At 36.4% G+C, this 12,140-nt stretch overlaps 1 protein-coding gene across 12 annotated transcripts in view; it reads right to left on the bottom strand.

Annotated features, from left to right (window-relative positions):
* BIRC6 (baculoviral IAP repeat containing 6) overlaps positions 1-12,140 on the bottom strand; it is a 224,499-nt gene that overhangs the window by 182,419 nt on the left and 29,940 nt on the right. For all 12 annotated transcript variants that reach the window (XR_012780680.1, XM_075536115.1, XM_075536120.1 and 9 more), the window contains exons 2-7: positions 11,379-11,560; positions 9,195-9,332; positions 5,853-6,046; positions 4,771-4,882; positions 3,341-3,423; positions 66-288 (exon numbers count right to left, since the gene is read on the bottom strand). Coding sequence is in view for 11 of the 12 variants with exons in the window: in XM_075536115.1 (XP_075392230.1) it covers positions 66-288; positions 3,341-3,423; positions 4,771-4,882; positions 5,853-6,046; positions 9,195-9,332; positions 11,379-11,560 (932 nt within the window). In the remaining variant the exon portion in view is untranslated. The remainder of the gene's footprint in view (positions 1-65; positions 289-3,340; positions 3,424-4,770; positions 4,883-5,852; positions 6,047-9,194; positions 9,333-11,378; positions 11,561-12,140) is intronic.

Here is a 12,140-nt window from a genome sequence, read left to right as displayed (position 1 = left end):
TAAAACCAAAGTTTAGCAGTCATTTTTTTCGAACTATGCTCTGTTGTTTCAAAATTAAGACATACCTTCATGAGTTTGGAAACATCCCATATGCAGATCTTTCCTCTTTTAGTTGCAGCAGCGAGAAAATGTGGGCAGCTCCCCGACCCAAAGCAAGATATTCGGTCAGTTCCATCTGTACAAGGAAACTGTGCAGGACTTGTTGCGAGAGTCACTGACAATGGCACATTTTGTGTGTGCTCGCCTTTCACAAAGGGGCAGTTAGGTGAATGTCTCTCATGTTCAGACCTTAACACAGGTGAAGGAAAGAAACATTATCAAACAATAAAGTCTACACATAAAACAAAACTTGAACATCTTTTAAAAAAAGAATTACTTGCATTTAAAGATTATTTAGGACAGTTGTTCAAAAATCACATTTTTTTTCAAGACCACTCTAATGCTGACACCCACTCACTTTCACAGGAGTTGTTCATTACTTTAATTGTGAAGACTAAAACCCAGTCTCATATTGAACTGAACAAGAAATGCTGCAGTATAAATCACAGTATACTAACATGGTAATCGTTTTCTTCACACTGTTTTCTTAAAACTTTGAAGGAATAACTATATTGTTTCACTTTAAAATTCCTCACATATATCCGTGGCCCCAAACTACATATAGTAGAAACTCAATAATGTCACTCATATAACACAATTATTTACAGTGTTTGTATATTAACATAGAAACATAATATATTCATTCATTCACTGTGCAAATAACTTCTAAACAAAATTTCTTATTTTACTCCCCACCCCCCCAAAAAATTTCTTTTTAAATTACCTTAGAAAGGTAAAGTTCAACTTATACACTACTTAATTCAAATACATGCTTACTGAAGTGATAGGGGTTGTGTGTCAACTTGGCTGGGCCAGAATGACACAAAAGCAATGATATCTATAAACCTTATAAAAAACAAAACTATTTGATCTACCTTTTCTCAGTGGCTTTTCTCAGTAACACCTAGCAACCCCTCATGACCTGACCTAACACAATGCAATCCCCCCCACCCTACCACGCCAAACAGTTGTAAAAAGATTAGGGTGGATTGCAACTTACCCCTTGTTAGAATAATCAACCACTTAAGATTAATTAGAGCAGCATTTACCCAAAAGCAAAGTTCGGAGTTTTAGAGAGGAAAGGGAACAGAAAACACATGGATGTGGTATGATAAATGATGGCACATTGAGGTAATCGCAATGGACGAGTTGAAACAAAATGTGAATGAACTGTCCAATGCTCTGTAAACCTTCACCTAATTTATAATACAAAGTTATTGCTGTTGGTTTTTAAATCACACCAGGTAAGTAAGTAAGCGTCAAGGCTATCTTCAGTCTTCATTCTTTGCGGCCTCACAGAGGAAAAAGATGCACATTAGCTCCTGAGCCTTTCCTGTCCATCTGGAGCACGGTCCCTCGTCCTCCAAAGGCCTCACTCACTACTTGAGAATTGGAGGGTAGGGACCAAAGGGGATTTCTGAATGCCTCATCGTGGCAGGGGAACAACAGTCCAAGTTGGACATTTAAAGCAATTCTCTCACAGAAAACCATTTTTGAATGAAAGTGCAATCTATGATTGTAGGACCAACTATTTGGATCTTCAATAATATTATAGAATTATTACAGAAGATACAGTTTTTCGAGTGTGGGTTAATTAACTTTCCAGGGACTAAGAAACCACAAAGTATAAAATAAAATGATAGGCATATAGAGAAAGACAGGTTCTATAATGAAACACAGAATTTCAAACAGAAAATCTTGTCCTGAACTGGATATTGTTCACATCTAACTCTATTTGAATTTTTAATACATTATTTTTTACTACATGCAACCCAGGGCCTTAGAACTGCATTATGCCTAATGTTGATCGCCAGCACCTGGCACCAAGTCTCCTTTCCCTATGCATAAAGAGCAATGATTATAAACCCTGGAGGAAAACCAAGTTGTCTTTTTTTAATGTACACTAAATAAGCTTCAACAATTCATTCATATCAGCTGATGAACATTGCATTTTCACACTAAAATAGGCATCATATCTTCAAAGAAAATTTTATAAAAACTAATTTTTTACTGCTATCTCCAATAGCAAAAATGTCTATAAATCTATAAAAAACTAAGGCGACTTAATCTGTCTTTTCCATCATTTCCAAGTACTGAGGAAAAGTAATTTTTTGTTTGTTATCCTGACTTTCTTTTTTTTAAATCACTTTATTGGGGGCTCGTAGAGCTCCTATCACAATCCATACACATCCACCCATTGTGTCGAGCACATTAGCACATTTGTTGCCATCATTATTTTCAAAACATTTTCTACTTGAGCCCTTGGTTTCAGCTCATTTTATTACCCTCCTTCACTCCCTCATGAACCCTTGATAATTTTTGATGTCTTACACTGATCCACTCACTTTTCTGTTGTCCAGGGGAAAAGTATTAATATAATCATATAAATGAGACGGTGAAAAAAGCAGTGTGGAGTGGTGGAAATTCTAATGAAAGATTAGAATGGATTCACCATAGCAGAGAGGTTGAGAGCACAAATCCTGAAGTGGCACTGCGAGGATTCAAATCCTGGCTCTATCACTCACTAGCCACTGTGTGTGATGACCTTATTATTTTCCATCCTACAACTGGATTCATAACTCCTCTCATAGGGTACATGATGTAAGGTTTAAATGGAAGAATTTCCTCAACTTCTTTCTAATAAATAAAGATGATAACAGCATAATTCTTATAGGATTGATGTGAGAATTAAACTATATGGTATCTGGTATGAAATGTTATATAAATATTTACTATTGTTTTTATTATTAACAAGGTCTCATAGTAATTATTTATATAAATGATATTTTAATAGATTACCTCTTAATATCTGAGTTCTAAAATTTCACAGTAAAATTCAAAGACCCTTAAGATTACAGCAAAATTAGAAATACAAACCACAAGGCCCTGCTGCTTGGCTATCCCACTGACCTGCCCTTAACTAAAAAGATTAAACTGCTGCCGTTAAGCAGTGCTAAAGTTAATTTTAACATACATAGCCTTCTGGGTTTTCAATCAGAGCCCGGTTCCATCTTTGGCGCCTCGCTCCTCATGTACAGATTTTGGAAAGTTGGTACCCTAAGTGACACTATATTTCAAATGATGTGACAAGAGTACAGACATTCTGCACTACCTCCTTTTCAATGGCAAAGGTAAACATAGGTGACAAGATTAGTATTAAATCTAGAGCTGACTAATAAAATGTGGAAGACCACTTACAGACATAGCTTAGCCTGGTATGTCCAGAAAATTAAAAACTCACCAAGGCTCATCAGTAGGTTCCCAACAAACAAGACATACACTACAGGTAAAACACATGGCTCGATCGTCTCCAGATGATGCAGGCTGTGAAGTATAGAGAAAAGAGACAAGAAGCTGAATCAGCAGAGATATTAAACAAAACTCTCTTTAAAGAAGTTCTTAATTTCTATACTGAGGGAAAATATTACCCTTTATTACTGGGTTCCAAAAGGATATTGAAAATGCACATTTATGAACTGGAGTCTTAAGTTGAAAAATGGCATATAATCACAAAATGACCATTAAATTAACATAATAACATACAATCCCAAACTAGCATCTTCTAATTGTACTACTAGAGTATAATATAATTAATTAAATGAAGTGGCACAGTCTAACGAGATTATAATTGAAACCTGAATCCCCAAACTGCAAAGTGTAAAGGAATCTTGCGAACCTCGTTAATATGATGTAATATTCGACAAGTCTACCTTAATTCTAAAGTTAAAGGAGCTCGTTAGATGTATACTGACATAGGTTGCAGTGCCATCGTGTGGATTCCAACTCACAGCGACCCTGCATGTGAAAGAACTGCCCCAGGGGGTTTCCGAGGCTGGGATCTTTACAGGGTATTACAGGAGTAGATTACCAGATCTTTTCTCCTGCAGAGCTGCCGGTGTGTTCAATCCACTGGCCTCTCAATTAGCAGCTGGGTACAAGGTAAGTATTAATCGATTACTTACATTCCATAGCAGGGGTTCAACAGCGTTAAGTCCGCCTGTCCTGCTTAGTTGTTTCCTACTAAACACTGTATTGTTCGGCTTGTCTATCTCCTCACTCTCACTTCAAGTTAGTGAGGTTCTCCATAATTCTGTGTGTCATGCTACTCCTACTGCAACTCTTCCTCTTCTCATACACAAAACTACTGCCATTTTCTCTGGTCCATTTCTCCTCTTTCCAGACAACTTCATGATCAACCTTGTAAGGCATGCATAGTAAGGACATATTCATCATCTGAACGCTGAAAGGCTCAGACTGTCCAGACCATCCTTCTCCCACAAAGCAGCTCTCTGAGTTTGCTTAACAGCCAAGCACTTAACTCTCTGTGTCACTAGGGCTCCTGATTTAGCATATAATAGTCCTATATCCCAACAAAAATTAAAATTTCAGAAACAAATGCTGTGCATGGCCTTTACTTGAATTATCTAAGAATCTACTACTGTGTAACAAAAGAAAAGTCACAACTAAAAACCAACACAGGTCCGGCTACACTTTTCAAAGAGCAAATGAGAATATGATCTGGTGATTTAAAAAAACAGTAACATTCACTGAATCAGAAAGAAAATGCTTTGTTAGAAGTATTAAATAACTTAAATAGCAGCTAATTTCTAACAATTTGTATTCCCTCTGACTGCACGAACATAGGAAACAGTCAGTCAGTATTCTTTTTACCTGATGATAAAATCCAGCTTGAGCCATGGGGTCTGGCTGTGCCCACCTATAGCCCACATGAGGCCATGAGGTAAACGTCTCCCTCCGGTTAGCTTCACTGTACATCAGTGACCTAAAAATAAACACAGTTTATGCAATCTAATTGTAGTGAGATTCCTACTTACCATCACAGAAGGAAATTTAATGGCTACAAACAAAAATTGTGAATGGTCTAACCACCAAGTTCAAATGGTAGTTTCATTTACTGTCAATTCAGCAGTGATCACGTTTAGAAGTGCTCCTTAAACAGGCTAGGGAGAAAAACAGTGACGGATGGCGGCTGCTGATGGACGATCCCAAGGGTAGATTAAACTGATCAACGTGGAGCAAGGACCACGCGGAGGACAGAACTCTGACATGGATGGAGAGACTCATGCTTTCATCAAGTGCCGGTTTTACGTAATGGGACAGAACCGCAACCGAAGGATGCTCTTAACCATATTGTGAAAGCATTTTCTAATTTAATTTTTCTTTAAGTAGAAAACAGGGTTTTCTGTTCACCATCCAGAAACTGCCTTTTTCCAAGAATGTTGTAGTCTCTAAGGTATTACAAAATAGGAACTCTTGATGCGTGTTTTCAAATTAAAATATAATTCTCTGGTAGTCAATCCAATAGACAATGAGTGATTATTTGAAGGACCACAACAATATTACAAAATAGGCATCAAGTAAGGATTTCTGAGCAAAATTTACATTGCTTCACACAAAATTGCAACTGATAGCAGGTAGGGGGTAAAAAAACAAGAAAAATGTGATAAAGGTTATCACAAAGAGATTAGGAAAATGCTTCTTAACTGCCCCCACCCCTTGAATTTGTACATGATTTCTTCTAATATTGTTAGAGTGTAGGTTTACTCAGCATTGTATTATGGTGACTCATACTAACCCCAAGGGGTAGTTTTTTTCAGTTTAGTATTATGAGAGAAGTATAGGCAGATATGAAGTGTTAAATATACATTAAAATATTTTTAATTATATCATTTATAATTATTGGTTAATTCGACAGGTTACTCAATTCTATCTCTTTTTCACATAGTTCATACCTGTCTACAGAACGGCCAGGCCCCACTCCAAGTTCTGGACGTGCGCTAGGTAAGAGGTAAGACAGTCTGTCCATCACTGAGGATGCCACAGGTAAGGCAGCAACATTCTGATTTGCTTTCTTGAGTTCGTTCACAATGGCACTGGCAATGGACTTCAACACATGATGAGGAAGATGAAATGTAACTGTGGCCCACTAAGAAAACAGCAGAGCGGAAACAAGGGAGAACTTACTCAAAAGGCTCAAATCATTATCTTACAAGCGACCACATAAAGGGCAATTTATCAATTTAAAGACAGTTTACTCCACCGGTTCATCATTTAAAGCACACACTTGAGGTGATGTAAAAAGTGAAAACTTCTACCCTCCAAATTTTTCTCCCACGGGTCTAAACATTGGTCTGAGTGGTGATAAATGGAGGAAAAGCAAAACTGAGTGCACCTGGAGTCTTTAATGACTTACAAGTTCATTTCAAACATAAAAATGTTTTTAAAGTGAACCTTCAACAGATTTATGTGAAAAAGCTAACTTAGAGCTAGATGGCAACAAGTACTCTTCTATATTCCATGCACGGTAAGTAAGCATACGAAAAGCCTCTCCCATTTTTCATTCCTCTAGCATATATGCAACATCATGCACCAGACACTCAAATACCTCCATTCCTAAGAACATGTGTGTACTTATACATTACCGGGACATATGAAGACAGCTCTGCTTAAAAGATGCTTATTCTATTGTTTCATCATAATCCAAAAGTAGTTACTAAAAACACAGGCATTGTAAGTCACATATACCTAGATTTGAAACCTTGCGTTACCATCAACTATAATGACCCTGATAAAATGAACATCAGTTTCCTGCTTCTATAACATGAACTCACTCACTGCCATCGAGTTGATGCCAGTAACATAGGGGGAATGGAATTATATAATGTTCTTATGAGAATTCAAATAAGGCTTGGTACAGGGTTGACAGAGTAGGCAATAAACAAATGTTAACCCCAACTATTTAGTATTACAATACTTGCTGAAGAAATTAGACTCCAAAATAGCTAAGTATTATTCCTCCAGAGAAATAAGTCTATGATTTCCTCTCCATATCCCAGCCCTTACCCATTTATGAATGGCTTTGCGCTCTATCTAGTACACTCCAGCATCTTATTAAATTAGTGCGTAGGTATATAACTGGTAAACTAGGGTCAGCAACGTGATTTGAATCGCCACCTGATTTCAAGTCCTAACCAGTTCACAGATTCCAAGGCCTCTTGGTCATAACAGAGGCCAAGTCTCCCTAGAAAAGGACCCTACAACAATGTCCCAAGTATATAAAATGAGTCGTCCTCAAAGCTTTATCAAAGGGACTGTGGATGTTTACTGCAGTAACCATGAATGAGGGGGAGAAAAAACATTTGATCTTGCCAGCATTACAAGAGACTGACCTACAACACTACTCTGAGCACAGTACAGTGGGGGGAAGGGGGGCGACTTATGATGGTCAGATAATTAATGGTGCTTTAGCCCAAGATTGTCTCCCATGGCTTTTGTGGGCCCATGGAGCCCTCCTAGAATGACTTCCCCAGGGCCTAAATGCATAATTGGAAGAGTCGTAAAACTGATAGGTTAAAAAATCCTTCTACTGGCTCTGATATTCTCTGAAGACTATCAAAATAGAAAGGCAAGTGGAAGCCCCAGAATTTTTCTAATAAAGCATTCCTGGGGAAATTTCTAAGATGAATGCCTCCTTAAGAACTTGAAAAATATAGGGTGGTCAGCCTCTCATTCCACTGGCCTACTAGGCCCATGTGGAAGGTAAACAGAAACTGAAGATGACTGTAGATTATTATGAACTATCAAGTGGTTAACACCAATGCTGCTCCTTCCCAGAAGAAATATTTGGTTAAAGCAAATAACACATCTTCTGATACCTCATAGGCAATAACAACTCCACAAAAGACTTTTTTCCCCCCTCTAATGTTTAAGGGCCACCCACAAAAGCAATCTTTAACCAGGCAGGGTCAAAAAGAAATCTTCAGACTTACCTTAGGTATGTTTCTCACGTTCTTTACCATACCTAGTGTGCAATGATCTTGATCATCCTAACATCCTGCAGATACTTTCTGGCCACTTGGAATTACACTAAGTGGTCCAGATGAGGAACAAGCAGCAAGGAATTTAAATTAAAACACTGTTTGAGGGGGGTGGTCATGGAGAGGGGGTATGGGGTGCCAAGCCAGTGTCAAGAATCCTGACTAGTTGGTGCACTAGAAAAGGACAAAGAGACCCAGAAAACCCACCCTAACACAGGAACAATCCACTTTCTCTTTCATCATGTTTGTACTAAATCTAACCAATGGAAATTTGCTCTTCTTTATAACCTTTTACTCACAAAATTAAATACAAACTAAGTTTTTTTTGGGGGGGTGGGTGTTTAAAAAAAGGACAAAGAGAACATGAAGTAGGTGATAGAAGAAAAGCCATAGACAGCAAGGACAGCCTCGTAGCCATTGTAGATGGAGAACTGCAGCAGCTGTTTTCCTCCTTCCCAACTACATAAATCAGATAGCTAGAGAGTCAAGTAGATATACAGAAAAAACAAAGACATACATACAAACTTATAATTTTAAGTAAAAATGTTTGGTGGTAATTAGTACCCAAACAAATTGAGACTAATACTAAACATTAACTATAACTTGGAACTTTTGTATATTCCCCTTTCTGGGGAAGAAAATCTTCACGTGTTTAAAAAAAAAAAAGAGCAAAGAGTCTTATTAATCGAAAGCATACTATTTTTATTGCATGAAAGTTTATATAAGTATAGAAGATGTGTATGAAGATGTTGATGAGTCAAAAGCGTAGACGTGTCAGTTATTAAACTGTTGTCTCTCAGCTCTAAACCTACTCTAATTCTTTGCTGTCTGATACTGGGAATGGGAATCTGCAAGCTATCATTCTTTGCCTACTAGTTTCTCATGGACATTTAGCCTGTCCTAGAGGGTCACTATGGGTCAGAATCAGCTCAACAGCAGTGGATCTGAGTTGAAGATCACCTGTCTTCCCAGGGGCCTCTGGGTGGGTTTGGACTGATACGCTCCACAATGAGTGCTTGACTGACTGTGCGACCCAGGGATTCCTGCAGCAGCTTTATGAGCACAGTATGCAAAACATTCCCACAAATTAAAATTCTTCAGTAAAAATATTTTAACTTTGAAATGGCTAAAAGTACAGCATTGTTTTATTTAATGAGATATGGAGAAAAGTTTAGAACCACAACACTTGCAGAAAAGAGGAGATGCTCTTTTATAACTCCAAAACAAAGTTAGTTGTTTTTGTTTTAAACTTCTTACCTTTGCAACTTTGTGGTTCGCAGCAGTCTCGTGAGATGTATTTTTTAGACCATCTTTGAGCTGTGTGATGAACAAATCATAACCCTCTGTACTAGAAATATCTACCTTCTCTAAACATGCTGATAAAAGCTGCTGTGCCTAAAAGTAAAGAGAAGAGTAAACCACATATTGAACTGCAGATTATTTTCATTTGTAATGGTTCTGGCAAGTTCTAAAATGAAATTTACCAACTTTTACGTTGGGGAAATAACTAACAATAATGAATCAAGAAATTTTATTATTAAAAGAAATAAAGCAAGACATGGTACAGTACTATAAAATCAAGCTTTAATATACAGTAGTCATTAATAACTAATTAAGGGACTAAAACTGGACAAGCTGAAACTAAGCAAAAATGAAAAAGACAAAAATTATAAAAAATAAAATCAAGGTAAAATCTTTCAAAACTAAGGCAATATGAGGGGCTACATACTAGGTCAACTGGTAAAATATTTAAAAGCCCTCTGACTATTAACTACATATTCACAATAAACTACCTTAATAGAAATTAAGTTTCAAAAAGAAGGTGAAAAATTCCATTCTCTTTCAATTCCATTTTCCAAAGAACTTTTTGAAGACCCTGTATATATAGCTTATATCAGGAAAAAATAAATCTACACTCACCAAATCATGGTAAGGATCCCATGCTATACAGAGGGCAGTGCAAATTAATGTGGGGCAATAAAGGGTGTCAGGGGTGGCAGAAGGTCTACAAACAAGATTATGTGATTATTCAGGTGAAAAGGCAGAGAGCCAACAAGGTAATGAAGGAGGAGCAGACGCCCCCACAGTATACCTACACAGCACTTCAGTTAGTGTAGCAGGAAAAATACTGATTTGTGTCTGTTTAATATAAATGTACAAGTATCTGACTGTAATTCCATAATTCTGAACCTAGCTTGATATACCTTTCTTTTACTATACAACACACCTTTTATTAAGACATTAGCTGGTATATATTCCTTAAATTAGACACTTAAAAGACGTTTATTTTAGAAGTAGAATTCTATGTTGAAAGATTTCAAGTCATGCCTCCAGATATATACCCTTAGTAACAAAAAATATGGCTACTCTGTTTTGAGAATTTCAATTTCCAGTAACATGCTTTCAGTATTGACATACAGCAAACTACTGTAATAGTAAGCTAAATGAGAAATCTAAATAGAAATATTTTTGGCATTTTTTTAAAGTGTATCAAAATGAATAATGTACTTAAAATTCACAAGGAGACTTTTCATACCCTAAAAATAGGAAGTGTACTATATCGATTTTTATCAACTAAGTATAACAATACCCAATTGTAAAACATTAACAACTTAGTAGGAAGAGCAAAAGCAAATCTGACCATTTTGTTAAATAATGTCATACTGTATTATAATCTTCTATGTTCTACTTTAAATGATTAAAAAATCCAGTAACTTTGAAACTCTTACTTTCAAATGATATGACTGTCAACTCAAAATCAAAAGAATCTAAATGGGGATAGACTTAGCAATAAATAATGGACAGTCAATATTAAATAACAATATATAAGGTTAAAGTTTTAAACTGGAATTATTCAGAAACAGACAAGCTTCAGAGTAAAAATTGGAGGTTGTAATAGTAATTTCTATTCCTCTCTTTCCTAGTTTCCCTCTCAACTTTGTATGGGCATGTGACTAAATCCTGGCAAGAGTGTAAATGTCAGAAAAGCGTGTGTGGGATAGACAAATAAGAAAGATGGAGAAAGAGAGAATGTGAGGCGGGAGAGACCACACAAATACATGCACAAAATAAGCTCTCCGGGCCTTATTCCTGTCCTTTCTTACAACTGCGTGATGTGCTGCCCTACAGTTACTTAGCCCTGAGCTGCTTGCTCCTGCTAAGAAAAAACTGTTCTGTAAGTGATTGTACTTGGGGAAGGGGGGGTCTTATCGATTACAACTGCTTAACCTGTACTGATGAACAATTGCGACCTAAAATAAGCACCAATTAATAATGCACTGCAAAACTAAATGTTGAAACAAAGATGTGTCCAATACATTAATTGTTGGGTTTTACAGAGGTGCATATACAGCATACCCAATGAACCGCCAATTTCACTTAACAGCTACGAGGTTTGAGAACATTAAATCAAGGTATACAACGATATTTATCTCAACCTACCTCTGTAACAGGTAATTCAAGCTGAACCTCATCATCCTGCTTTGAAACTGGCGTTTGCAGAGCAGTGTCTAACAGCAAGATTCCATTAAGGTCCTTCCTACACCCTACTGCATAATCATCCACAAATATAACTTTATCCACAGCAGATATATACTGACACTTCACTTGTCCACCTGGTTTAGCTGTCAAGAACAAAACCAAAAATCAATAGTTACCATTTAAAGACCAATCATTTGTTTAAAATAGTTACATGACAATTAATAGAATACATGATCCTGAATTGATTATACATTGTTTTAAAAACTGCTATCAAGAAAACAAGAGAAGAAATTAAATAAAAACTGCTATCAAGAACATTATTGCAATATTTAAATAGGAAAAATACTGTGGGTTAAAGTATTTTATCAGTGTGAAATATCAGAATTTTGTAATTACACTGCTGTCCTTAGAAAGTATATAAAAAAGATTAAAAAGAGATGAGACACATGCAACTTAAGTCTCAAATAAAACAAATAATAAAATAATGAACCAGAGTTTCCAAAAAAATCAGAGGAAAATTTCTATTATCTTTTCATTCCATTTTTTCCAAAAGCTTTATGAAGCCCCTTTGTACGCATATGTGTGAGATGAAAAGCAAATATCCTGAAATATGGTAGATCTGGGGAAGTTCTTTGAACTGTACTGTCATTACAATTTATTCAGAGCAAAACTTTAAAAACTATTTTCTTTTGAATTTTTGTCAATAAGCGAAAAAAGTTAGTA

Source organism: Tenrec ecaudatus, chromosome 17 (genome assembly GCF_050624435.1).
Source record: "Tenrec ecaudatus isolate mTenEca1 chromosome 17, mTenEca1.hap1, whole genome shotgun sequence".
NCBI classification, from domain to species: domain Eukaryota; kingdom Metazoa; phylum Chordata; class Mammalia; order Afrosoricida; family Tenrecidae; genus Tenrec; species Tenrec ecaudatus.
The sequence above is the reverse complement of the archived record's forward strand: the minus strand, read 5'-3'. Positions and strand labels throughout refer to the sequence as shown.